At 49.6% G+C, this 27,093-nt stretch overlaps 1 protein-coding gene across 15 annotated transcripts in view; it reads right to left on the bottom strand.

Annotated features, from left to right (window-relative positions):
* Positions 1-27,093, bottom strand: part of ADD3 (adducin 3) — a 67,671-nt gene that overhangs the window by 5,576 nt on the left and 35,002 nt on the right. For 4 of the 15 annotated variants that reach the window (XM_069754259.1, XM_069754260.1, XM_069754261.1 and 1 more), the window contains exons 3-15: positions 15,104-15,319; positions 11,222-11,360; positions 10,094-10,245; positions 9,592-9,672; positions 9,334-9,483; positions 8,765-8,908; positions 8,007-8,105; positions 7,399-7,581; positions 6,027-6,287; positions 5,718-5,837; positions 5,367-5,453; positions 5,154-5,250; positions 3,300-3,383 (exon numbers count right to left, since the gene is read on the bottom strand). In XM_069754259.1, the coding sequence (XP_069610360.1) occupies positions 3,300-3,383; positions 5,154-5,250; positions 5,367-5,453; positions 5,718-5,837; positions 6,027-6,287; positions 7,399-7,581; positions 8,007-8,105; positions 8,765-8,908; positions 9,334-9,483; positions 9,592-9,672; positions 10,094-10,245; positions 11,222-11,360; positions 15,104-15,298 (1,792 nt within the window). In that variant the 5' untranslated portion in view covers positions 15,299-15,319. Of the gene's footprint in view, positions 1-3,299; positions 3,384-5,153; positions 5,251-5,366; positions 5,454-5,717; positions 5,838-6,026; positions 6,288-7,398; positions 7,582-8,006; positions 8,106-8,764; positions 8,909-9,333; positions 9,484-9,591; positions 9,673-10,093; positions 10,246-10,408; positions 10,567-10,947; positions 10,993-11,221; positions 11,361-15,103; positions 15,320-27,093 lie in introns of those variants that run through there. The other 11 variants (XM_069754265.1, XM_069754266.1, XM_069754267.1 and 8 more) reach the window with 5 other exon arrangements.

Below are 27,093 nucleotides of genomic sequence, written 5' to 3'. Positions count from 1 at the left end.
ACAATATATATTTTTTTCTTTATTTAGGAATTTTTTTTATTTTTTAAACACATGTAAATATTTTTTTTTACTTTGTAACATTGCCCCAGGGAGGGACATCATGGTAAAGTGTCAGATCGCTGATCTGACACTTTGCAGTGCACTATGTCAGATCAGTGATCTGACAGCCCCTGCAGGGAGGCTTTCCGGCACATGCTCTGAGCAGGCACTGGGAAGCCTCCTTCCTGCAGGACCCCCGCGGCCATTTTGGATCCGGGCCCTGCAGGAAGGAGATGCTCAGAGCAACGCGATCACATCGCGTTGCTCCGAGGGTCTAAGGGAAACACGCTTCACTATGCCACCAACACGCTGCGATCATGTTTGATCGCTGTGTCCCGAGGGTTAATGTGCCGGGAGCGGTCCGTGACCACTCCTGGCACATAGTGCTGGATGTCAGCTGTAATCAGCTGACACCCAGAGGTGATCGGCTGTGCTCCCCCCGTTAGTGCGGCTGATCGCCCATGACGTACTATTCCATCCCTGGGAATTAAGTCCCAGGTCACCTCGAGGGGATAGTACGTCAGATGGCAGAAAGGGGTTAAACAACAGAACATAACTCCAAGTAAATCAAACTTCTGTGAAACCAAACTGTCCACTTAGGAAGCAACACTGATCGACAATCAATTTCTCCTGTTGTTGTGGAAATGGAATAGACAACAGATGGAAATTATTGGCAATTATCAAGACACCCTCAATAAAGGAGTGGTTCTGCAGGTGGGGACCACAGACCACATCTCAGTACCAATGCTTTCTGGCTGATGTTTTGGTCACTTTTGAATGTTGGTTGTGCTTTCACACAAGTGGCTCAGGTAGTGCAGCTCATCCAGGATGGCACATCAATGCAAGCTGTGGCAAGAAGGTTTGCTGTCTGTCAGCAAAGTGTCCAGAGGCTGGAGGCGCTACCAGGAGACAGGCCAGTGCACCAGGAGATGTGGAGGGGGCCGTACGAGGGCAACAACCCAGCAGCGGAACCGCTACATCAGCCTTTGTGCAAGGAGGAACAGGAGGAGCACTGCCAGAGCCCTGCAAAATGACCTCCAGCAGGCCACAAATGTGCATGTGTCTGCACAAACGGTTAGAAACAGACTCCATGAGGATGGTGTGAGTGCCCAACGTCCCCAGATGGGGGTTGTGCTCGCAGCCCAACACCGTGCAGGACGCTTGGCATTTGCCACAGAACATCAGGATTGGCAAATTCACCACTGGCGCCCTGTGCTCTTCACAGATGAAAGCAGGTTCACACTGAGCACACGTGACATAGTCTGGAGACGCCGTGGAGAGCGATCTGCTGCCTGCAACATCCTTCAGCATGACCGGTTTGGTATTGGGTCAGTAATGGTGTGGGGTGGCATTTCTTTGGAGGGCCGCACAGCCCTCCATGTGCTCGCCAGAGGTAGCCTGACTGCCATTAGGTACCGAGATGAGATCCTCAGATCCCTTGTGAGACCATATGCTGGTGCGGTTGGCCCTGGGTTCCTCCTAATGCAGGACAATGCCAGACCTCATGTGGCTGGAGTGTGTCAGCAGTTCCTGCAAGATGAAGGCATTGAAGCTATGGACTGGCCGCCTGTTCCCCAGACCAGAATCCGATTGAGCACATCTGGGACATCATGTCTCGCTCCATCCACCAACGTCACGTTGCACCACACACTGTCCAGGAGTTGGCGGATGCTTTAGTCCAGGTCGGGGAGTTGATCCCTCAGGAGACCATCTGCCACCTCATCAGGAGCATGCCGAGGCGTTATAGGGAGGTCATACAGGCACATGGAGGCCACACACAATACTGAGCATCTTTTCCTTGTCTTGAGGCATTTCCACTGAAGTTGGATCAGCCTGTAATTTGATTTTCCACTTTGTATATTATTCCAACTCTAGACCTCCGTGGGATATTAATTTGGATTTACATTGATCATTTTTATGTTTTATTCTCAACACATTCCACTATGCAATGAATAAAAATTTGCAACTGGAATATTTAATTTAGTGGTATCTAGGATGTGGGATTTTAGTGTTCCCTTTATTTTTTTGAGCAGTGTATAATCCAAATGTCGGGAAGAGGATAATGCTCCTTATGAAGCCACTACTTGGTTGTCCTGGCTGGGTGTTTCAGGTCATTGTCTTGCAGGAAGATCCGGTCATGACCCATCTTCAATGCTCTTTCTGAGGGAAGGAGGTTGTTGGCCAAAATCTCAATACATGACCCCATCCATCCTCCCTTCAATACGGTGTAATCATACTGTCCCCTTGGCAGAAAAGCACCTCAAAGTAGTATGATGATTCCTCCATCATGCTTCACTGTTGGGATGGTGTTTTGGGTTTATACTCCTCCTTCTTCCTCCAAACACAGCGAGTGGAGTTCATACCAAAAAGTTTTATTTTGGTCTCATCTGACCACATGACCTTCTCACATGAATCCTCTGGATCATCCAGATGGTCATTGGGGAGCATCAATCAGGCCTTGATATGTGCTGGCGTGAGCAGGGGGACCTTGTAATTGTCATTGTAATCCATGACTGCGTAGTGTGTTCGTAACGGTAATGTTTGAGACTATGGTCCCTGTTCTCTAAAGGTCATTGGCCAGGTCCTCCTGTGTAGTTCTGGGCTGATTCCTGACCTTTCTCAGAATCGTCCTTACCTCTAGAGGCGAGATCTTGTATGGAGCCCCAGACCGAGGAAGACTGACTCTCACCTTGTGTTTCTTTTATTTTCTAATAATTCTGCCAACAGTTGTTGCTTCTCACCAAGCTGCTTGCCTATTGTCCTGTGGCCCATCCCAGCCTTGTGCAATTTTGTCCCTGGTGTCCATAGATAGCTCTTTGGTCTTGGCCATGGTGGAGAGGATGGAGTGTGAGTGTGTGGACAGGTGTCTAATATACAGGTAACGAGGTCAGACAGGTGCAATTAATTCAGGTAATGAGTGCAGAGTAGGAGGCTTCTTACAGAAACACTAACAGGTCTGTGAGAGCAGAATTCTCGCTGGTCGGTCGGTGATCAAACACTTATTTCATGCAAAAAAATGCAAATTAAAGATGTAACGATCCTACAATGTGATTCTCTGGATTTTATCTTTAGATTCTGTCTCTCACAGGTGAAGTACCTACGATAAATGTTACATCTCCATTCTGTGCAGGTGGGAAAACTTACAGAATCAGCCGAGGATCAAATACTTATTTCCCCCCACAAGATGTGACCCAGTCTTCTGATCACCTTCCTGCCCATCCCCCGCCCATTAGATCAATGATTTGTTGCAGGGTAAATACCTGTGGTGCTCACTGGCGTCGGGGGTGGGGACTGAGTTACAGGGGCAGAAGAGTCGTCTTCTGAGATTAAATCATGCTCAGCATCTGCAGGTTACACGGGGTTAATTCACATGCGGAGAAAGAGGAGGGGGAGTTAAGACGGGAACAGGACAGTGAGGAGCCTCTGCATACAATCTATTACTCCCTGTTATCAGCCATTACTGGGGGAGGAGACTGTAGGACAGGAGACCACAATCTATTACTCCCTGTTATCAGCAATTACTGGGGGAGGAGACTGTAGGACAGGAGACCACAATCTATTACTCCCTGTTATCAGCCATTACTGGGGGAGGAGACTGTAGGACAGGAGACCACAATCTATTACTCCCTGTTATCAGCCATTACTGGGGGAGGAGACTGTAGGACAGGAGACCACAATCTATTACTCCCTGTTATCAGCCATTACTGGGGGAGGAGACTGTAGGACAGGAGACCACAATCTATTACTCCCTGTTATCAGCCATTACTGGGGGAGGAGACTGTAGGACAGGAGACCACAATCTATTACTCCCTGTTATCAGCCATTACTGGGGGAGGAGACTGTAGGACAGGAGACCACAATCTATTACTCCCTGTTATCAGCCATTACTGGGGGAGGAGACTGTAGGACAGGAGACCACAATCTATTACTCCCTGTTATCAGCAATTACTGGGGGAGGAGACTGTAGGACAGGAGACCACAATCTATTACTCCCTGTTATCAGCCATTACTGGGGGAGGAGACTGTAGGACAGGAGACCACAATCTATTACTCCCTGTTATCAGCCATTACTGGGGGAGGAGACTGTAGGACAGGAGACCACAATCTATTACTCCCTGTTATCAGCCATTACTGGGGGAGGAGACTGTAGGAGAGGAGACCACAATCTATTACTCCCTGTTATCAGCCATTACTGGGAGAGGAGACTGTAGGACAGGAGACCACAATCTATTGCTCCCTGTTATCAGCCATTACTGGGGGAGGAGACTGTAGGACAGGAGACCACAATCTATTGCTCCCTGTTATCAGCCATTACTGGGGGAGGAGACTGTAGGACAGGAGACTACAATCTATTACTCCCTGTTATCAGCCATTACTGGGGGAGGAGACTGTAGGACAGGAGACTACAATCTATTACTCCCTGTTATCAGCCATTACTGGGGGAGGAGACTGTAGGACAGGAGACTACAATCTATTACTCCCTGTTATCAGCCATTACTGGGGGAGGAGACTGTAGGACAGGAGACTACAATCTATTACTCCCTGTTATCAGCCATTACTGGGGGAGGTTACTGTAGGACAAGAGACTACAATCTATTACTCCCTGTTATCAACCATTACTGGGGGAAGTGACTGTAGGAGAGGAGACCACAATCTATTACTCCCTGTTATCAGCCATTACTGGGGGAAGTGACGGTAGGACAGGAGACCACAATCTATTACTCCCTGTTATCAGCCATTCCAGGTTGGAGGTATGGAGGGTAACTAGTGGTCTATTAGGACAAGTGACGAGCAGACCCCCAAGCTGCAGCTGGACCCTCCAGTTTCTACATAGTTTGCACTGAGGGAATGACACCTTTAGGGTTTCCCCCCACCATACAGCTCAGTGGCCCCCGACCCCTGCAATCACTGCAGTAACAGCAGAGCGCCCTTTTCAGTCCTTGTGCTGCATTACCCTCCTCCTGTCCCAGTATAATATTCTGCGGGTGGTCAGTATGTGTGAGATCATGCAGGTTATCCATGGAAAATGGCACGGGTTATGTCACGTGTAAGGGTTAATCCATGCAGAATTAGGGGGCAGTGGATCCTGACCAGATCCCCCGGGACCCACTCACCTTGTGTCCCGTTCTCGCCTTTCACGACCTCTAAGAACTGGCTGAACGGATTCGGAGGGGGAGGAGGCGCATTCTCGTCTTCTTCAAACTGCATCATCTGTCGGGGAACAGGACAAGTCATGAAGAGCGAACCCCCGATCCACCCCTGAGCCGAGAGGCCCCGAATTAAGGGGGAAGTCCCCTAATAATATCGGCCCCGTGGCGGACACTTACAGGAGGCGGCTTCTCCACCACGATCCCCGCCAGGACTTGTGACTGTGGCCCGGCCGTCTTCAGGTCGTACCGATTCTGCTCCCGGATCTGTAAGTCACCAATCATCGTGTTACTTCATCTTACATCATTGTGAGACGTCTCCGGATCCAGGGCTTATATCTGCGCTGACAACCATTGCCCCCAGCTTCACATACTGACCCAGAGGTTGTCAGACTTACGTTATTTCATTGCTCAAGGAAGAGATCCCCCATAACTATTCAGTCATCGCAGCAGCAGGAGGGTCAGTGACCCCCCAACCAGTGACCTTCCTGCAGCTTCAGAACTATAACTCCCAGCAAACCCAGCGGTCACCTTGTTTCTCTTCTCTAGGACGTCTGTCGGGTTGGTGTTTAATGGAACAAACTGGTTGGGGTCTTCGATCTTGATGGGATACCCGCTGGAAGACCTTGTGAGCTCGTCGGCTTTCATCCACTGCAAGGAAAAGCGGAAACGGAGAGAATGAATTCAAGAAGCCCCCCACCAAAAATACTAGTCCCCGAGTTCATTTTCTGGAGCTCTGCTCATCCTAATCTAACTGGTTCAGCAGCAGAATGCCAAAACCGTAGAAATGACTGACACAGGGGGTCCCTGATAATATAAGACCAGCGGTCCCCGTCTCACCATGATCTTCGTCCTCAGGCTCATCTCCCCATTCATGGACTCCTCTGGGACGTGGACTCTTAAGTACGTGTTCGGAGAGTTCAGCCATCGCGTCTTTTCCCTCTGCTGCTTCTGAACCAGGAACTTGAGAGGAGAACGCGGCATCCCCTGGTCGTCCTCGAAGGAGAAGGCTGTGACCGTGGCCGGGATTTCGACATCGCTCTTGTGACGCGGCTTCTCTCGTGTCAGCGGCTGCCTGTAAGCGTACCCCGTCCTGTAACCCTGCAGGCAGAGAGGAGGGAGGATTATGTCTGGAACTACAGCAATATTATCTAGTAGAAGTATTACAAGACCTCATAAAGGTGCAGTACATCTAAATAGCCACTAGATGGTGCTAGGATACTGCATCAACTATTGTGTCCATTGAAAAACTGCAAACTAAAAAGGAGTAAAAATAAGAATAAGTAGAGATATAAAAATAATAACTAATTGTGCAAAGAAAAATAAAATGTTGCTATTAGTTGCAGGACTAGAGCAGTACTGAAAAACAAATACTAGATGGTGCCATGTTACGAAGTACATTTGAAAAAAAAACCCAAAACACTGCACTCTAAATAGGAGGAAAAAAAACAAAAACATTACAAAATGTTCAGAAATGCAAAAAAAACCCCACACTAAATAAACCTAATTGTTCTAGTTGAGATGAGACGCAGTCCCGAAAAACAGCCACACAAAGGTTGTGTTTTTTTAAATAAAATAAAATGGAGTTTTGCATCTTAAAAAATTTTTTTTATATATAATAATAATAATAATAATAAAAATAGATATTAAATATACTAACAGAGGTACATTAATGTAAAACAGACTACGCCATGCTAGAATCTAAAAACAGTAAAAGGTCGTAAAAGCAAGACAAGAAAGAAAAAAAAAGCATCTTGTGGTTACAAGGAGTGGTGCAGTACCAAAGCCACTAGATGGTACTCTTATTAAATAAAACGGAGTTATCATACAGGCTACAATCTAAAAATGAGATAAAAATAAAATAAATAGAAGTATTAAAAATAAATCAGAAAGAATGCAAAAAAATAAAATGTGACGATGAACCCATCAGCTCTGGTTGCAAGGAGAGGTGCAGTACCGCAGAACAGCCACTAGATGGTGGTTAATTACAAAAGGAATATACATAGTAACATAGTTAGTAAGGCCGAAAAAAGACATTTGTCCATCCAGTTCAGCCTATATTCCATCATAATAAATCCCCAGATCTACGTCCGTAATATAACCGAATGTGATCAGCTCGGGCCCCGGCTGCTCGTCCTCTGAGTTCTTCAGGGGCCGAATTAATCTTTGACGCCCCCTTAAAGCTGCAGTAGAGATTGTGTCATCCACTTACCAGATTGTCCAGCATTCGCATGAGCGATTCGAATTCCAGTTCCCCGACCTTCCACTTGTGCTGCCCCTCCATGTTCACCCCTCCCCCGCCTCCTGCGGCCAAGGCATGTGTGAGGGGCTTATACTTCTCCAAATCCAACAGCACAAGGTTGTTTATGCCCCCAGACCCGGCCAAGGCATGTACCTGCGAAAAATGACAATTAATGGAGGACAGGGGGCGCCCAGATAATATATATCCAATGATAAAAATCAAAGAATCTAAAAACTGCAGAAAAGGAACAGGAATCTTTGGCTATGACCTTGTAGAGCTGTGTGGAGCCTTAAAGGGGTCCCCCACGAGGCCACAGACTCACTAGATGGATGTAACCCCTGTACCAATACCAGTGGACATAATACAAGACTATATTAGCCGGGGACCCCTTTAACGTTACCATCCACAGTATCATTAGATTGAAAAAGTGTTTACACCCCTTAAAGGAGGCTGTAAGAGACACTGAAGTAGCATACAATGAGGGATGTGACATTCTGCAGCCTGAGAGCCGACTGGAAGTCAGCAGAATGCTGAGTGCAGCTCTGTATGTGAGTGGAGTAATAGTCTCCTGCCAGTACCTGGACCTCGCAGGCCAGCTGCACGTTGAAGATGTAATGAAAGGCTTCCTCCACCGTCTCCCCGAGAGCCATCACGCCGTGATTCCTGAGCACCAAGACCTGCGGAGAGAAGAGCCTCAGCATAACAAAAGTGGACGAGAAAACCAAAAGCGGACGAGGAGGCTAAAGCAGCACCCCCTGCAGATGAGGAGGCTAAAGCGGGGCTTCCCACGGACAAGGAGGCTAAAGCAGCACCCCCCGAGGAGGGTAAAGCGGAGCGCCCCACGGACGAGGAGGCTAAAGCGGAGCGCCCCGAGGACGAGGAGGCTAAAGCGGAGCCCCCCGAGGACGAGGAGGCTAAAGTGGAGTCTCTAACGGACCGGAGCCAGGCACAGACTGAGCGCAAGGCAAGAAATGACGCTTACTCATTACACATTTCTATTAGTTCTTCACTGCTTGCTGTCAGTGAATGGAAGCATCGACCCCTAGTCCTGAACTTTTACTTCTCACAGATGAGGGTTTGTTACAACTGCATCCAGCGTAATCCTCTAAGTGCCAAACACATCAGCAGCACAAGTCTCCCTTCTGTCCTGATAGTTTGTTACAATGTATCAGTCCGGATTCCACACAGTGTCTACACTGATGCAACTGTTCCAAAGCCTCAGCTGTGAGGAGCATTACATGGGACTGCAGCTTCGTGATGTAGAGAAGGTTGCTCTGTGCGCCGATGGTTTGCGCAGATGTTTAACACAAAGATCTTCATTACTTATGAGCGTTACCTTAGAACTGGGCCCCAGAACCTTCTGCAGTTGGATCCTCTCCTGCTGCTCATCCAGGGACCCCTGGTAATTGTAGTACGCCACGTCACCGAGCAGCAAGGCCTCCTGGGAGATGGGTAGGATGCCGCACTTCATGGATGAGACCTGAGGAGAGGAAGAGAATGAGTACAAGCCGAAATATGGCCGACGACGGATGGAGTCTGTGCACAGGAAGAGCGGCCATCAATACCTCTGCTTGCTGTCATTGACGTCACGTGACAATTCATTGTGTAGAGAATCGGCAGTTGGTCGTGTGAGGACACGGGAGCGCGGCTCGTTAGGGTACGGCCAGGCCAGTGATGGCGGGATTGTGCCATCATGGCCGTCATGTAAGGAGCCGCGCTCCTCCGAGTCATCACATCATCAGGACGGATCGTCCTCCACCGAACGCCCACAGTGAAGGTTCTTAGTGGATGACAGCAAGCAGGGGTCTACAGCAAGCAGGGGTATTCAGAAGCTTTCCCTTCACAATGCAGAAGACCCCTGTAGCTATCCTTGTCGTCTGGCGTTTGCGGCCGGGGGTCACTCACCGCGGCAGTGGCGGGGGTGTGTATATGGATCACACATCGCACGTCGGGACGGGTGGAGTAAATGGCGGCGTGGGGGCTGAACCCGGACGGGTCGACGCGCAGGTTGGTTGTGCCCTGATCCACCACTTCACCAATGATGTTCAGTTTCACCTATACAAGTAATGTACAAATACACTTTTTAGGAAACCGGAAGAAAATGGCGTCAGCGGTTCACGACCATGGTGGGGGGACAATGATGGTGGGGGGCGCCGCGCCTACCAGGTTAGAGGCCGAGGCTTCAGAGAAGGAGAGGCCGCGGGGAATGATCAGGATGTGGTCCTGCTCTTTGCTGACCCGAACCTGCAGAAAAATAAAGGAAAAATTACACATTTGAGGCTGAAACCCAGGAGTGGATTATAATCCTCCGCAGTGCCCCCTGATGGCCGTCATGTGTCACTGCACCAACTTCCAACACTAAACTTTAGTAGTAAAGTAGTAAAACTTCTGCCCCATAAATTGCAACTTTTCGGGCCCGCAGCACCTACCGTCCTCCACATCTTTGTGTTTTATTTTCACACAAACTCTTTGCTTGCTGACAAATGAATGGAAACATTCCAGAAGCTGAAACCCCTCCGATCCCGCTGCACATGGGTGTAACGAGAGAAGCGACTTAGGAGGGCAAAATACAATTCACTCACAGCAAGCAGAGATCTTGAGGAAAAAAAAAACGGTGAAAAATAGAAAGTCCGAAGAAAAGCTGCAGGAGTCATCATGTACGCACCGTGATGTAGGCGTTGGACAGGTGCGCCCACCCGAAGAGGTCGGCCAGGCGGTACATGGACGCCAGCTTGCAGCGAGTCAGCTTCTCCCCCTTCGCCAACAAGCCCTCGACGGCCGGGTGGATGTCGTTCACCGGAGTCACCATCCCCAGACCTGGAGGAGAAGAGCGGAGATTCATTACTCGCCTCCCCCCTTCGCCCCTTCCAGTAAAAGCCCCCGGTAAGGCAGGACGGACGTAAGCTGCAGCAATAATGATATTATTGGCGAATAGGAGCAAAAGATTCTAAATGATTGAAAAAAAGCCAAAGCGCCCTACCCTTCCCCATGGCCGTGTGATCAGCAGGGGGCGCCACAACACCTGGTAACCGGCACCGCAACCATCAGAAGTTCAGGGGGTCAGGCTCCGGTAATTATAGCGTGGAGGATTTAATCCCCGGCAGCCGCCGCCGCCGCCGCTCTCCCCGTGGTGGTTATGAAGGTGCAGCCGAGCCCTTCAGCTTGTTTGCAGCTGCCAAACCTTTGTACCTGCCTATCAGTCGCCCTCGGGACACATTTATGGATGGGCGTGCCGTGCGGGACGCGGCCAAGAAACATGGGCGACGCTGATGATAACCGCAATCATCGCACTTATTACTGGAGCAACTGCAAAACTATCCATAAATCTTGCACGGAGGCCGGCGCTCCGGGTGAAAAGTCCTCGGCTGAAAATCTATATGCAAAAAAAAAAAAAAAAAAGGGATTTCAAAAATATTCACGCCCCAGGGCGTTTCCCCCTTTTTTTTTTTTTTTTTTTTTAAAGATGGTTGCACATCTACAGACAGAAGCGCACACAGAGCGACAAGAAGAAGTATTCACCCCCTTCCGGAAGTTTCGGGCTCGTCGGACTGAACGGCCTGTTGTCTTCAAACAAAACATTGCATTAGACAACCGAACTGCAAAGGGTTAATCGAGCGGCTAGACCACCCAGAAGTAAATGCCCCCCCTCCCCCTGGACATATTATACACCTGTAATAAAAACGGGCTCGGATGAAACGCCCCTTTAACGTAGGGGGGAAAGGTTGACCGACACAACGGAGCGGAAATCTGGTCTCAAACTCGGGCAAATCTACAAAAGTTACCGAAAACTTACTGAGCGGAGACGAGGAGAAGCCGGCGAACGAGCTGGCCATGACGTAGTCCGCGATTTGCTGCAGCGCCAGCAGCCCCGACGGGTTGTTTCCTTTCTGCCTCTGATCCTGAATGAGACTTTCCAAATCTTCGCGAAAAGCCTGAAAAAAACAAAAAGGAGGATTACAAGAAAGGTCTGTGCCTTATCTCATGTTGCGCTACATTGTGTCGTCTTCTCCTTTTGCTACATTGTGTCGTCTTCTCCTTTTGCTACATTGTGTCGTCTTCTCCTTTTGCTACATTGTGTCGTCTTCTCCTTTTGCTACATTGTGTCGTCTCCTCCTTTTGCTACATTGTGTCGTCTCCTCCTTTTGCTACATTGTGTCGTCTCCTCCTTTTGCTACATTGTGTCGTCTCCTCCTTTTGCTACATTGTGTCGTCTCCTCCTTTTGCTACATTGTATCGTCTCCTCCTTTTGCTACATTGTGTCGTCTCCTCCTTTTGCTACATTGTGTCGTCTTCCCTTTTGCTACATTGTGTCGTCTCCTCCTTTTGCTACATTGTGTCGTCTTCCCCTTTTGCTACATTGTGTCGTCTTCTCATTTGGCTACATTGTCTTGTCTTCTCCTTTCACACCTTCAGAGCTGCATTCACAATTCTGCTGAGGAAAAGTCCCACAGCTCTGAAGACGACACAAGTATCCGGATGGTGAACGCAGCTCTGGAGGTGAATGGAGCATACGACGAGATGTAACTGAGTGCACATGTGCAATGACTCTGATTTCCACGCCTTGGTCCGACCGATGGATAGAAGCGAGCGGAGGGATCAGCGTCACAAGGACGTGTCACCCCTGGTTCTGACCAGTGACACAACCTATCGGATCTGCCCGTCACCTGGTGGTCAGTATTTGGGGGCTGCACCCGTCTGTGGACATTACACTCAGGGCGGACCCCCTTTGCATTATCAGCGAGTTCTGCAGCAGAACAATTCAGCTGCCATCACAGCCGGCAGGACGATTGTTGGCAAGAATTACAGACGTTCATTGGCTTTTTGACGTTAATTAATTTACTGCCGGGGGCGTAGGAGCCGCTAATTATCCGGATGGGTCAGTCGTGTAGGAGGACGACCCCCAGCACGTCAGCCATTCCTCCTACACAAGAGTCTGGGAAACTTCCAGCAACAGCTCATCCATCTGTGGAAACGCCGGGAAATAAAATCCCACCAGTGACTCAGAGCGCTGGAGAAAAGTGCCCAAAAAACAGGAGAAAGAGGGACCAGTCCTAAAACCGGAAACCTCAGCTGAACGGCTGCACCTTTCCCCATCTTCTCTCGTGCTGCACCTCTGCTCTGGAACTCACTGCTACAGCCAAGCCTAAAGCTTAGGAACCGGCCTAGTACTGACTCATCCAGGTCCAGATCTTCTCACCTGCTGCCCCTAGTCTCTGGGACGCTTTTCCACCCAACAGACACTCAGACTCAAACATCCTTCATCAATAATCGCGGTCGCAGACGACCAGCAAAGGTTCCTTCCAGGACGGCATGGACACCGGTTACTTGTCAGCAACGATATAAAATCCTTTCCATGGTCTAAGACCCTCAGGTCTTCTCATGTGCTTCACTCATCCTCTAGATCATGCATCCACCGGGCAGACAGACATTTTCTACCTAAAGGGAAGCTGTCGGCAGCATTTTCGGCAAGGAATCAGGCTAGGGTAGTCTGATAGCCATCTTACCGCCATCTGATGCGGCAAAATTTGGCTTCTTTTCTGTCTGTAAATTATACTTCAAGTTCTCCAAGGAGGTGATGGACGGGTCAATGGTGGTCCATGGCTCCTCTTCACTTCTTCCTGTCAGGCACGGCCCTACACTGCATGAGTGACCGTGGAGACAAGAGTCTCCATTGCAAGACGTCACCCCTGCGACCGACTGACCTTGCGCATGCACCACTTCCTCTTGGCGAGCGCATGTGCAGTACGAAACGGAGGTGACATCACACAGCAGAGACCGTCTTCACTGGAGCCAGGGGGCAGCGGCAAGGAGCCAGGGGGCAGCGGCAAGGAGCCAGGGGGCAGCGGCAAGGAGCCAGGGGGCAGCGGCAAGGAGCCAGGGGGCAGCGGCAAGGAGCCAGGGGGCAGCGGCAAGGAGCCAGGGGGCATGATGAAAAGACAAATTAAACAATGGAACACAACTAAACAGTCGTTCATATTTCTTCCTCTGATTACCTACTGAAAATGCTGCTGACAAGATTCTTTGAAAAGTTGATAAAAGTTTGGAAATGGATTTATATGATTCATTTATGCCAAAACCAAGAAACGGAACAAGATCCACATGAAGAAATCCTGTAGAATCACAGCCAACTGATCACTGGCTGTACAGTGCCCCCCTCCCCACATCTGGAGGGTCTGCACCAGCCATCCCCCCTATCCTGAGACTCTCATTCAGGTCTTCTCTCGTGCTGCACCTACGCTCTGGAATATCTCTGCAACTAGAAGCAAATCATCACTAAAACTTGTCGTCTCAGAACGTTTCCACCATGTGCGACTGTCTGGATGAAGAGCAGAACCCGCTGGTTTGTTCCTCACACTTCCAGGATCTCCATACAATCCTTCCCTCCCAAGTCTCCTCCCGTGCTGCACCCGTTAGCCGATCTCTATTCTAACCGGCATCTCATAGGATTTTGTACAACAATTCAGCACTAAACTAAATCTATGCATAAAAATAAAAGCAGAACCCACATCAATAAACTGTGTGGGACTCATGGCCATTAACCCGTAATCCCAGATGACGTCCAATCCACAGCCCCCCGATCTCCTCCTCACCGGCCGCCCTTCAGCTCTCGGTTCCCTGATTTTCTTAAACCCATTCACCAATCTCAGTACTTCTCTCGTGCTGCACCAGTTTTATGGAACTTGTTTTCTACCTGCCTGAACTTCAGAGGTTCCGCAGAAAATAAGAGGATCGCCGCCTGAACTCATTTTTGCAAAGAAAATCTGACACCCCAACACAAGGCTGCAGTAATACGATGTAGGAATGAGGGGCTCACCTATGCCATCCCTCACTGACGATGCATACGTTTAGAGGTTGTGTACGCAGTCCATCTCCATCAGGGGGCGCACTCATGCTATTCGAAAGCCATCAGGTTGAGGGGTTCAGGTCTCCGCTGCAATGCAGGCTCCTCCAACCGCTCTGCTACCCCCCCTCTTAAAGGGTTAACGTGGGCTGCAGCCCTGATCCAGCTCCCCCCGTCCTCCGCCCCCGCTGCTCCCCATTGAGAGTCGGACACTTGTGATTGTGTAATGAAGCGGAGGCACCGAGACAAGCGAGGGAAGAATTTCAAAGCCCTGCAGCCCTGGCCGGGCAAGTGGAGGCCAACACCGGGGTCTGTCGGGAAGAGGACCCCACGGGGCGCCGGCTCTGAATAGAGAGCAGCCAGCAGACAGGATTATCTGAGGCCCACGAGCTGCGGCCGCACAGCACAAATGTAGCAGAGCAGAGTTTGTCTCCTACTTATTAGGACTAACGTTTGACCTGGACGAGAAATGATCACAGATAAATGGGTGGGATCATCACTTGTCACAGATGACACCCTCGCGAAACCTGCTGCGCCCCACACCCTCGCCCCTGCTGCACCACACACCCTCGCCCCTGCTGCACCACACACCCTCGCCCCTGCTGCACCACACACCCTCGCCTCAGCTGCGCCTCACACCCTCACCTCAGCTGCGCCTCACACCCTCGCCTCACCTGCGCCTCACCCCACACCCTCGCCTCTGCTGCGCCTCACACTCTTGCCTCACCTCTGCTGCGCTTCACTATACCAATGTTAATGGGACAATTCAATCCTGAGCCAAAGATTAACCGTTTCCAGACACAAAGGTGAAACTTTCGGGTCGGACCCACTCACCGGGCTCTTGAGGATCTGCGTGACCCTCTTCTTCTGCTCCATCATGTTGAAGTCCTGGCGGAGATCGGGGGACATGTTTCTCTCCCGGAGGTAGCTGGGGTCATTTTCGTTGATGCGGTCGAAGTAGCGCTCTTTGTGAGGCATGCTGGGAGGGGGAGGGGAGGTGATCACCCCCTGGCTGGATCCGGCACTCATGGCGCAATCACGGGGTCTCACCTGAAAGAGAAAACAGGTCATTACCCAGAGTGCTTTACTCTGACCACCATACCACCATACAGGGCGACATTCGGGCTTTCTAAGGTGGCACAAGGTCACCCGGTGTGAACATGGCGGTGGCACAAATGCTCCCAGCAGACAGATGGCCTCATCCCATCCCGCGTCCAGACTGCGCCGCAGATTTGTTGTGAAACCTGAGAGGGTCACGTGGTGGAGCGAAGACGAGGGATTATCGGACAGCGTAGAAAACACAACAGCGGCCACGTCCACAGCGCCCCGAGTGCACAGACCCCCTCTGAAGAAGCCCCCACTAATCCTCGCCAACATCTGCGCAGCCACTTTCTAATCCACCGCAGGTTACACATCTTCACTTACAAGATATTCGCTTCCTGCCAGAAAAACGTATTTACAAGAATGGAGGCGTCCTACAGGCCCCGGCCACAATAGTATCCAAACTCCAGACTGATACATTGTAACCACCGGGACTGGGCGAGACTGCGACAAACCCTCAGCAGTACTCAGAGTTCATTTATTGACAGCAAGCAGGGAACGTAGAAATGGTGAGACACCAAAGCTCATCAGGAACCTGCGGGACCGGGCATCGGTGAGGTCACCGGTGATGTCATCGTGCAGAACGGGTGACATCACTGCAGCCAAGGTCACATGACCTAAGCTCTCCTATCATTAACTTTTCCTGACATCTGGACTTTATGAACTTTTTTTTTTCCACTAGAATCACCGCGTCCCCCCCTCCGGACCCTCCCTATTCCCATGGACCCATTTCGGGGGTGTTTGTGTATTTCTCCAGTCCGTTTCCTATTCATTGTTCTGACACCATCTGCACATGACAGCGGCTTTCCTGTCCTCACTGTTAACCTTTTAGATGCTGACAGAACTCCTCCACACGCTGTAACAGACCCTCAGCTGCGACAGGCTAGGTCAGGCTAAGTTTTACACACAGATGATGCTCCCTAGTGATGTTCTCATTTACTGGCAGCAGAGATCTTCATCGTGACGATGTAACATCTAATTGATGCCGGATAAACATGTCGTCAGCCCAGAACATAAATAAAACCGCGCTCGTGGGCATCACATGGCGCTACGGTTACGGCCTGTGCCGCGAACTCTGCCTGCAGACCATTTTGGGACATACGGTCATCCAGCGGTCAGCGGCACCACATGATGATTAAAGCCTTGTAATCACAGATGTGACTGTTGCCCCTGACAACCGGAGTGGTGATACAAACAGTTACAATGTATCCATTATATCATTCCACCAGAACAAACCACTTTCCGTCGGCGTTCGAGGAGCGCTCGGCCGCTGCCAGAATCTGGATTTTACCCCAGATTTGTAATATCGGTGACCAAAGCGGTAACGCAGTGCGACAAGTCCCCGCAGCAGTGGATGGCGAAGAGTATAACTACCACCATGTACCACCGATATTCCTCTTACACAAGGTGCGGACATGAAGGACATTGCAAGATGAAGTGCTTCGATATTGTGTGCACCAATCACAGCCAAAGCTGCATTCAAAACTCTGCAATTTAATTTTCTCCTTAGTTCGGTCCTGCGGAGAGCTTACACCAGATTCTGTATAGTGCTGCCGCGCTTTATTTCAGGAGCCTCTTAGCATTACCTGTGTGAGTCTCAACTTAAAAAAAACGGAATTTTACTCAGGCACTTGATGCCAGGATGAACCCTAGAGAGTGTTGGGCCGAAGCGCATGGATCTTAATAGAGGAAAAAAGGGGTTAACAAAAATCATAGTGGACGACATATTTCTGGACATTAACTCATCCCACTGATGTAAACTGCAGACAGCCTCGGCCCAGCCCTGGCTGATACAAGAGAGCAACAGACTGTACAAAATGGTGAGATAGTGGATTCTAGGTGTACGGTCCCTTTAAAAAAAAAAAAGAAAAAAAAATTCTGTAATACCCCAGTAAATTCTGAGAGTGGCGCTTTGTTCAGGCCCGTGTGCTCGCTACGTGCTGGGACGGCCGGGTCACCTCGCTCGCTTTTCAGATTTTAATTAGGAGAGAAATAAAATAATAATAAAAAAAAAAAGGCTCCAATTATCTGGGACAGGCACCCGTCACACGTAGCCTGGGTCACAAGCTGCCGAGACCTTCCTGGCAGATGACAGGCGCTTGTAGTGCGCTTGGTGCTGCGTCTATAGAAAGCTGCAGAGAATCAGATTCTAAAGACACAGGCGTCTCATTGTGGGAGAGAAAGCAGGAACGGGCACCCGTGCCAGTCACTGGAGGAGCCATGAAGTCATGCGTCAGCGATGCCCGGCCTCATTAACCCCAAAGGGGAGCTTTATTGCTGCCTGACAAGCATGGGGCATCACCAGGAGACCCAATATCATGCAGCACCTCCTACATCCCATGGAGGACAAGGACCAAACGGTTTGTGTAAAGAAGTTGTTGAACGCGTCAGTGGGCGTCACATATGAACTGCGTGGGTTCTAGAAGTACAACACCAACCAATATTAATGGCCTCCTCATCGGATGAGAGCTGAACCCGAGAGGAGCCAAGACCAAGCTGTGCACAAGTGTATGGGAAGCGGTGAAACGCGTCAGTGGCTGTCACATATGAACTGCGTGGGTTCTAGAAGTATAACTAATATTAACGGCCTCCTCATCGGATGAGGGCTGAACCCGAGAGGAGCCAAAACCAAGCTGTGCACAAGTGTATGGGAAGCGGTGAAACGCGTCAGTGGGTGTCACATATGAACTACGTGGGTTCTAGAAGTATAACAACTAATATTAACGGCCTCCTCATCGGATGAGGGCTGAACCCGAGAGGAGCCAAAACCAAGCTGTGCACAAGTGTATGGGAAGCGGTGAAACGCGTCAGTGGGCGTCACATACTTCTAGAACCTACGCAGTTCATATAACAACTAATATTAACGGCCTCCTCATCGGATGAGAGCTGAACCAGAGAGGAGCCAAAACCAAGCTGTGCACAAGTGTATGGGAAGCGGTGAAACGCGTCAGTGGGTGTCACATATGAACTGCGTGGGTTCTAGAAGTATAACAACTAATATTAACGGCCTCCTCATCGGATGAGGGCTGAACCCGAGAGGAGCCAAGACCAAGCTGTGCACAAGTGTATGGGAAGCGGTGAAACGCGTCAGTGGGAGTCACATATGAACTGCGTGGGTTCTAGAAGTATAACAACTAATATTAACGGCCTCCTCATTGGATGAGGGCTGAACCAGAGAGGAGCCAAAACCAAGCTGTGCACAAGTGTATGGGAAGAGGTGAAACGCGTCAGTGGGTGTCACATATGAACTGCGTGGGTTCTAGAAGTATAACAACTAATATTAACGGCCTCCTCATTGGATGAGGGCTGAACCAGAGAGGAGCCAAAACCAAGCTGTGCACAAGTGTATGGGAAGCGGTGAAACGCGTCAGTGGGCGTCACATATGAACTACGTGGGTTCTAGAAGTATAACAACTAATATTAACGGCCTCCTCATTGGATGAGGGCTGAACCAGAGAGGAGCCAAAACCAAGCTGTGCACAAGTGTATGGGAAGCGGTGAAACGCGTCAGTGGGCGTCACATATGAACTGCGTGGGTTCTAGAAGTATAACAACTAATATTAACGGCCTCCTCATTGGATGAGGGCTGAACCAGAGAGGAGCCAAAACCAAGCTGTGCACAAGTGTATGGGAAGCGGTGAAACGCGTCGGCGGTCTAGTATCACTTCTGACAAGCAATATTTTGCATTGTGACAGTTAAAAACAATAATCCTAATCATTCCTTGCCGGTTGAGCATTGCTTATGGAATTGGTGACTATAGCCTCTTATAATGTTAAAGGGGCGGGGCAAATACTCGCCACAAATGTAGCAAAAGTTTTTTCTTGTTTGAATATTGGAAAAATCTGGTTAAATACGTGCAACATATAAAATTATACAGATGTGTCCCTGTGCTACCCTAATTAGTGATAACGGGTTCCCTAGATGGTCAGTGCCCTTTAAGAGCCCCCAAGTGAGCGGTTATAAGGCTGGAAATGCGCGATGAAACGAATCCAAGTGGTCGCAGCTCCGGCAGCTGGCGGGGTTAACTTGACAAAGTTTGGGAGTCTGACATCCTCGTAAGTTTATATAACCTGGAAGAGTCAGACGGAGAAAGGCTGCACCGATTATACGCGACACCATGGGGCGGCCCCCGAATGTGAGGGGCCACATCTCCTAACCGTCCGTCGGGGCCTTGAGATCAGTGATCGTGGGGTCTAACTGCAGCACATCACACACACACTAACAGGACGGACCCTCCGAGATACTGCAGATGCCTCTACTGCTCTAGTCACATCCAAAGCTGCAAGTTTGGTTCAGTGTGCGTGTGTGCGTATATATATACACATATACACACACACACACACAGTGGGGCAAAAAAGTATTTAGTCAGTCAGCAATAGTGCAAGTTCCACCACTTAAAAAGATGAGAGGCGTCTGTAATTTACATCATAGGTAGACCTCAACTATGGGAGACAAACTGAGAAAAAAAAATCCAGAAAATCACATTGTCTGTTTTTTTAACATTTTATTTGCATATTATGGTGGAAAATAAGTATTTGGTCAGAAACAAAGAAGAAGTTACAGGTCTGTGAGAGCCAGAAATCTTGATTGTTTAAGAGTCTCCTCTTTCCTCCACTCATTACCTGTAGTAATGGCACCTGTTTAAACTTGTTATCAGTATAAAAAGACACCTGTGCACACCCTCAAACAGTCTGACTCCAAACTCCACTATGGTGAAGGCCAAAGAGCTGTCAAAGGACACCAGAAACAAAATTGTAGCCCTGCACCAGGCTGGGAAGACTGAATCTGCAATAGCCAACCAGCTTGGAGTGAAGAAATCAACAGTGGGAGCAATAATTAGAAAATGGAAGACATACAAGACCACTGATAATCTCCCTCGATCTGGGGCTCCACGCAAAATCCCACCCCGTGGGGTCAGAATGATCACAAGAACGGTGAGCAAAAATCCCAGAACCACGCGGGGGGACCTAGTGAATGAACTGCAGAGAGCTGGGACCAATGTAACAAGGCCTACCATAAGTAACACACTACGCCACCATGGACTCAGATCCTGCAGTGCCAGACGTGTCCCACTGCTTAAGCCAGTACATGTCCGGGCCCGTCTGAAGTTTGCTAGAGAGCATTTGGATGATCCAGAGGAGTTTTGGGAGAATGTCCTATGGTCTGATGAAACCAAACTGGAACTGTTTGGTAGAAACACAACTTGTCGTGTTTGGAGGAAAAAGAATACTGAGTTGCATCCATCAAACACCATACCTACTGTAAAGCATGGTGGTGGAAACATCATGCTTTGGGGCTGTTTCTCTGCAAAGGGGCCAGGACGACTGATCCGGGTACATGAAAGAATGAATGGGGCCATGTATCGTGAGATTTTGAGTGCAAACCTCCTTCCATCAGCAAGGGCATTGAAGATGAAACGTGGCTGGGTCTTTCAACATGACAATGATCCAAAGCACACCGCCAGGGCAACGAAGGAGTGGCTTCGTAAGAAGCATTTCAAGGTCCTGGAGTGGCCTAGCCAGTCTCCAGATCTCAACCCTATAGAAAACCTTTGGAGGGAGTTGAAAGTCCGTGTTACCAAGCGAAAAGCCAAAAACATCACTGCTCTAGAGGAGATCTGCATGGAGGAATGGGCCAACATACCAACAACAGTGTGTGGCAACCTTGTGAAGACTTACAGAAAACGTTTGACCTCTGTCATTGCCAACAAAGGATATATTACAAAGTATTGAGATGAAATATTGTTTCTGACCAAATACTTATTTTCCACCATAATATGCAAATAAAATGCTAAAAAAACAGACAATGTGATTTTCTGGATTTTTTTTTCTCAGTTTGTCTCCCATAGTTGAGGTCTACCTATGATGTAAATTACAGACGCCTCTCATCTTTTTAAGTGGTGGAACTTGCACTATTGCTGACTGACTAAATACGCGCGCGAGCGTATATATATATATATATATATATCCTGCATCGCCCGCCACTCTGTGCACCATTGCATTACTTATTATCCCATTTTTTACTCTAGTAACATCCACAGCTGCAATCAGGATAACAACCCTATTAAGATCTGTAATGGTCGCTGAGTTTTCTGCCCAGGATGACCAGGTACAATATGGCGCACAGCAGGGTCTCTGCCACATGTCAGCTTTGCCCTCCCGCCCTGTGGCTCCAGTCACACACTCGCCCGCTGGAGACCTACTAAGGGTTATGGAAAGGACGCTGCGGATCCTCTTGGCAGGCAGACAGCGTCCGACGTGGGGACTGCGAGGAAGGTCGCAATGTTTTTCCGTTATTACAAGCAGCTGGAGAATCACAAATGTGTCTTATAACAGGAAAGATCTGTGTAAGCGGCTCATCACCGGGGGCAGAGCGCAGCACAGGCACGCAACACTGGTCTTAAAGGGGCGCTCCATTATTGGTGATTAGAGCTGAGGCGCAAAGCTCAAACCACCCAGCATTTACTACTTGTGCAATGTATATACAGTTAGGTCCATATATATTTGGACAGAGACAACATTTTTTTAATTTTGGTTATAGGCATTACCACAATGAATTTTAAGCAAAACAATTCAGATGCAGTTGAAGTTCAGACTTTCAGCTTTCATTTGAGGGTATCCACATTAAAACTGGATGAAGGGTTTAGGAGTTTCAGCTCCTTGACATGTGCCACCCCTTTTTTTTAAAGGGACCAAAAGTAATTGGACAGATTCAATAATTGTAAATAAAATTTTCATTTTTAGTACTTGGTTGAAAACCCTTTGTTGGCAATGACTGCCTGAAGTCTTGAACTCATGGACATCACCAGACGCTGTGTTTCCTCCTTTTTGATGCTCTGCCAGGCCTTCACTGCGGTGGTTTTCAGTTGCTGTTTGTTTGTGGCCTTTCTGTCTGAAGTTTAGTCTTTAACAAGTGAAATGCTGCTCAATTGGGTTGAGATCAGGTGACTGACTTGGCCATTCAAGAATATTCCACTTCTTTGCTTTAATAATCTCCTGGGTTGCTTTGGCTTTATGTTTTGGGTCATTGTCCATCTGTAGTATGAAACGACGACCAATCAGTTTGGCTGCATTTGGCTGGATCTGAGCACACAGTATGGCGGCTCTGAAGACCTCAGAATTCATTCTTCTGTCCTGTGTCACATCATCAATAAACACTAGTGACCCAGTGCCACTGGCAGCCATGCATGCCCGCGCCATCACACTGCCTCCGCCGGGTTTATGCATGCCCGCGCCATCACACTGCCTCCGCCATGTTTTACAGATGATGTGATGCTTTGGATCATGAGCTGTACCAACCCTTCACCATACTTTTCTCTTTCCATCATTCTGGTAGAGGTTGATCTTGTTTTCATCTGTCCATAGAATGTTCTTCCAGAACTGTGCGGCTTTTTTAGATGTTTTTTAGCCTTTTTATTCTTGATGCTTATGAGTGGCTGCACCGTGCAGTGAACCCTCTGTAGTTACTTTCATGCAGTCTTCTCTTTATGGTAGATTTGGATATTGATACGCCGACCTCCTGGAGAGTGTTGGTCACTTGGTCGGCTGTTGTGAAGGGGTTTCTCTTCACCATGGAGATTATTCTGCGATCATCCACCACTGTTGTCTTCCGTGGGCGCCCAGGTATTTTTGCATTGATGAGTCCACCAGTGCTTTCTTTCTTTCTCAGGATGTACCAAACTGTAGATTTTGCCACTCCTAATATTGTAGCAATTTCTCGGATGGGTTTTTTCTGTTTTCGCAGCTTAAGGATGGCTTGTTTCACCTGCATGGAGAGCTCCTTTACCGCATGTTTACTTCACAGCAAAACCTTCCAAATGCAGCACCACACCTCAAATCAACTCCAGGCCTTTTTTCTGCTTAATTGAGAATGACTTAACGAAGGGATTGCCCACACCTGTCCATGAAATAGCCTTGGAGTCAATTGTCCAATTACTTTTGGTCCCTTTAAAAACAGAGTGGCACATGTTAAGGAGCTGAAACTCCTAAACCCTTCATCCAATTTTAATGTGGATACCCTCAAATGAAAGCTGAAAGTCTGAACTTCAGCAGCATCCGAATTGTTTTGTTTAAAATTCATTGTGGTAATGTCTATAACCAAAATTAGAAAAATGTTGCCTCTGTCCAAATATATATGGACCTAACTGTACATTGTGACTGCACCAACAGTAATAAATAAATAGCCTCAGAGAACCTTACATATGTAGTACATATATAATTGTATGTGAGAATCCAGTAATCCAGAAGATCTGGTAATCTGGCCAGATCCTTGCGCCCTCGTGGAGTCCTCTACAGGGATCCACATTATGGGATTTATCTCCTGTCTCCAGATGAGCGCTCGCTCTGGATCTTGGCAGCGCAGCGGGGATCCGGCACTCGGCTGCTCACTTGGAACATCGAGGTCAGGAAATAATTACGGTTCTGAGTGCGGTGCTGAAATAACAGACTAATCCGATGTATAAAAATCTGCGGTCAGGAGCATCAGCGTAATAAACAGCAGCGTGTCGCATATGGGGGGCTCAGCTGAAAAAGAAGAATCAGTGAAGTTCTTGTGGGGACCCCACAGATTTGTGGATATGGGGGCACAGGGGGCTGCTCTGCATCGCTGCGGAATATGCAAATTACCATACGGATAATGTCTGGGTGCAAAACCAAGAACACAATAAATTACTATATACAGAGGATGAAGCTGGCGCAGTGTGCGGGGGTCGTTCGTCCATGTACAGGGCCCCTCCTGCCGGCAGGAAGCTGAAGCATCGGCCCTTACAGGACTCCGTGACAGACGCCGGGTAGTCGCCCTCTAAGTGGCTGCGGCTTCCCCAGTTATCAAGCTTCTTCCTGGGAGGAAATGATTCCTCCATGGAGACGCCGCACTGATGACGAGGAAAGACCTAAACTCCTGCAAATCCAAGATCTGCAGTAAAGGATAATAATCTACCCTTCACCGCTGCTCATCCTGGACCTCCTGGTTCACACACAAAGATATAACTGTAGTGAAGACTGAGCATACACACTGGCTAAACAAGCAACCCCTCCATCTGTGGAACCCCTCCCTCTCCCCGGGACCCCATCCAAAGACATACTGATAGGGAATTTAGGTCGTGAGCCTCATCGGGGACAGCAATGATAATGTGTGCAACCTGTAAAGGGCTGCGGAATTTGTTAGTGCTATATAAAAATAAAGATTATTATCCGCCCCTCCATTGGACCCCATCTGCCTCTCTCCCCCTCCCTCTCCTCGGGACCCCCATCAGCCTTTCCCCCCCCCCCCCTCCGCCTCTCCCCCCTCCCCGGAACCCCATCCACCCCTCCCTCTCCTCGGGACCCCATCTGCCTCTCACCCCTCCTCGGGACCCCATCCGCCTCTCACCCCTCCTCGGGACCCCATCCGCCTCTCGCCCCTTCCTCGGGACCCCATCCGCCTCTCACCCCTCCTCGGGACACCATCCGCCTCTCACCCCTTCCTCGGGACACCATCCGCCTCTCACCCCTCCTCGGGACACCATCCGCCTCTCACCCCTCCTCGGGACACCATCCGCCTCTCACCCCTCCTCGGGACACCATCCGCCTCTCACCCCTCCTCGGGACACCATCCGCCTCACCCCTCCTCGGGACACCATCCGCCTCACCCCTCCTCGGGACACCATCCGCCTCTCACCCCTCCTCGGGACACCATCCGCCTCTCACCCCTCCTCGGGACACCATCCGCCTCTCACCCCTCCTCGGGACCCCATCCGCCTCTCACCCCTCCTCGGGACACCATCCGCCTCTCACCCCTCCTCGGGACACCATCCGCCTCTCACCCCTCCTCGGGACACCATCCGCCTCTCACCCCTCCTCGGGACACCATCCGCCTCTTGCCCTCCCTCATCTTTCTCCTCTGCAGCTTCTCAGTCTCCCTCCTACAGAAACCATCTTCTCTGTCCTTTCCAGCTGGATGCCAAACTGGGCAGAAAAAAAGAAAGAAACCTCTCCAAAATCTGATTAATATGGATTTAAGTGCCCATCTAGGTGACATGCAGGGAGTCAAATTCAATTCTGTCAGTTATGGGCGATCTGCCTGACAACCACTGTCAAGACTACTAGTTTGGCCATGAATGGCAAGTTGTCAGCTGGAGCTGGTCCTGTGACCGGAGGAGGGACGAGGAGATGATCTCTGAAGTATTGATCAGATTGTTTTCTCATCGACACCAATGGTGACCAGTACGGCCCCCTTGTGGCAGTCTGCACACCCCCATTTACCCTAATGCTGAAGCATGGTCTATATGCTGCCAGCGCCACCTCACCGCTGTTATCAGCCATTCCAGCTCAGCTGTACTGTCCACTGAAATCCACTCCTATGCTTCATACTTTACACTGCAGCTGTGCTCTGTTACAATTAATACAATTAATCATGGTGGCTTTGCTGCATTATCAGTAGTAGGGCGACATTATCTCCAGTTACGACCATTCACATGCTCCGTTACTCTGTTACATGCTTTACACTGCAGCTCTGCTTGGTAAGACGACGACTGGACACATGGAAGTTCTATCCATTATAGTGACGACAAACCATAGATTAGACCGCCTGCGACCTATAATAGAGGGGGGAGCCAGGAGTGCTGCGCTAGTCACTAGTCCGGCTGACTTATTCCGCTACACTGCTGGACTGCAATGACTATGACAACCACACTTGGCCGCCTATCTGGTGAATGCGCCTGGAGCGCAAAGGGTCGCAGGTCAAATCCCAGGCGCAAGGACGAAAAACAAGAGCATGGAAAAGAGGAAATGGATCAGACATTCGGAAAAAACAGCACAGTAGGCGGTGAGAGATAAAAAGAGTACGGTAAGCCACTCAGCGGAGAGGAGATAGAGCGCTACACATCCTGGGCCACCTGATTCATGAATGGAATGCCAGGACTTAAGGTCCACCATTATCCTGTCTAAACTTAACAGAGGTTGATCGGGAATGATCCATGTATACTAACGCGCGTTCATGGGCCGCAGTACGGCTGCTCCTTATCGATGCGCAAATCTCCCTCTATGGGCATCAACTGCAGGAATGTTGGTCCTGGAGTCAGATAAGTGACACTTCCAATTCCTAATTCGTTCTTTTCTTCCCAGGGGTCTCGTCTTTCTCTGAAATTATCTGTAAGAACTCTGCACTGAAAAAGACCCCAGGGGTATGAATGTAGCTGCACAAAAGAACAGCTTGGGGAATAAGAGCCGCTGCAGCGAAGAACACCCCGGGGGAATAAGAGCCGCTGCAGCGAAGAACACCCCGGGGGAATAAGAGCCTCTGCACCGAAGAACACCCCGGGGGAATAAGAGCCACTGCACCGAAGAACACCCCGGGGGAATAAGAGCCTCTGCACCGAAGAACACCCCGGGGGAATAAGAGCCGCTGCAGTGAAGAACACCCCGGGGGAATAAGAGCCGCTGCAGCGAAGAACACCCCGGGGGAATAAGAGCCGCTGCACCGAAGAACACCCCGGGGGAATAAGAGCCGCTGCAGCGAGGAACACCCCGGGGGAATAAGAGCCTCTGCACCGAAGAACACCCCGGGGGAATAAGAGCCTCTGCACCGAAGAACACCCCGGGGGAATAAGAGCCGCTGCACAGAAGAACACCCCGGGGGAATAAGAGCCGCTGCACCGAAGAACACCCCGGGGGAATAAGAGCCGCTGCACCGAAGAACACCCCGGGGGAATAAGAGCCTCTGCACCGAAGAACACCCCGGGGGA

Source organism: Ranitomeya imitator, chromosome 2 (genome assembly GCF_032444005.1).
Source record: "Ranitomeya imitator isolate aRanImi1 chromosome 2, aRanImi1.pri, whole genome shotgun sequence".
Classification (NCBI taxonomy): domain Eukaryota; kingdom Metazoa; phylum Chordata; class Amphibia; order Anura; family Dendrobatidae; genus Ranitomeya; species Ranitomeya imitator.
Note: the sequence above shows the minus strand (reverse complement) of the source record. Positions and strands in the feature narration are given on the sequence as shown.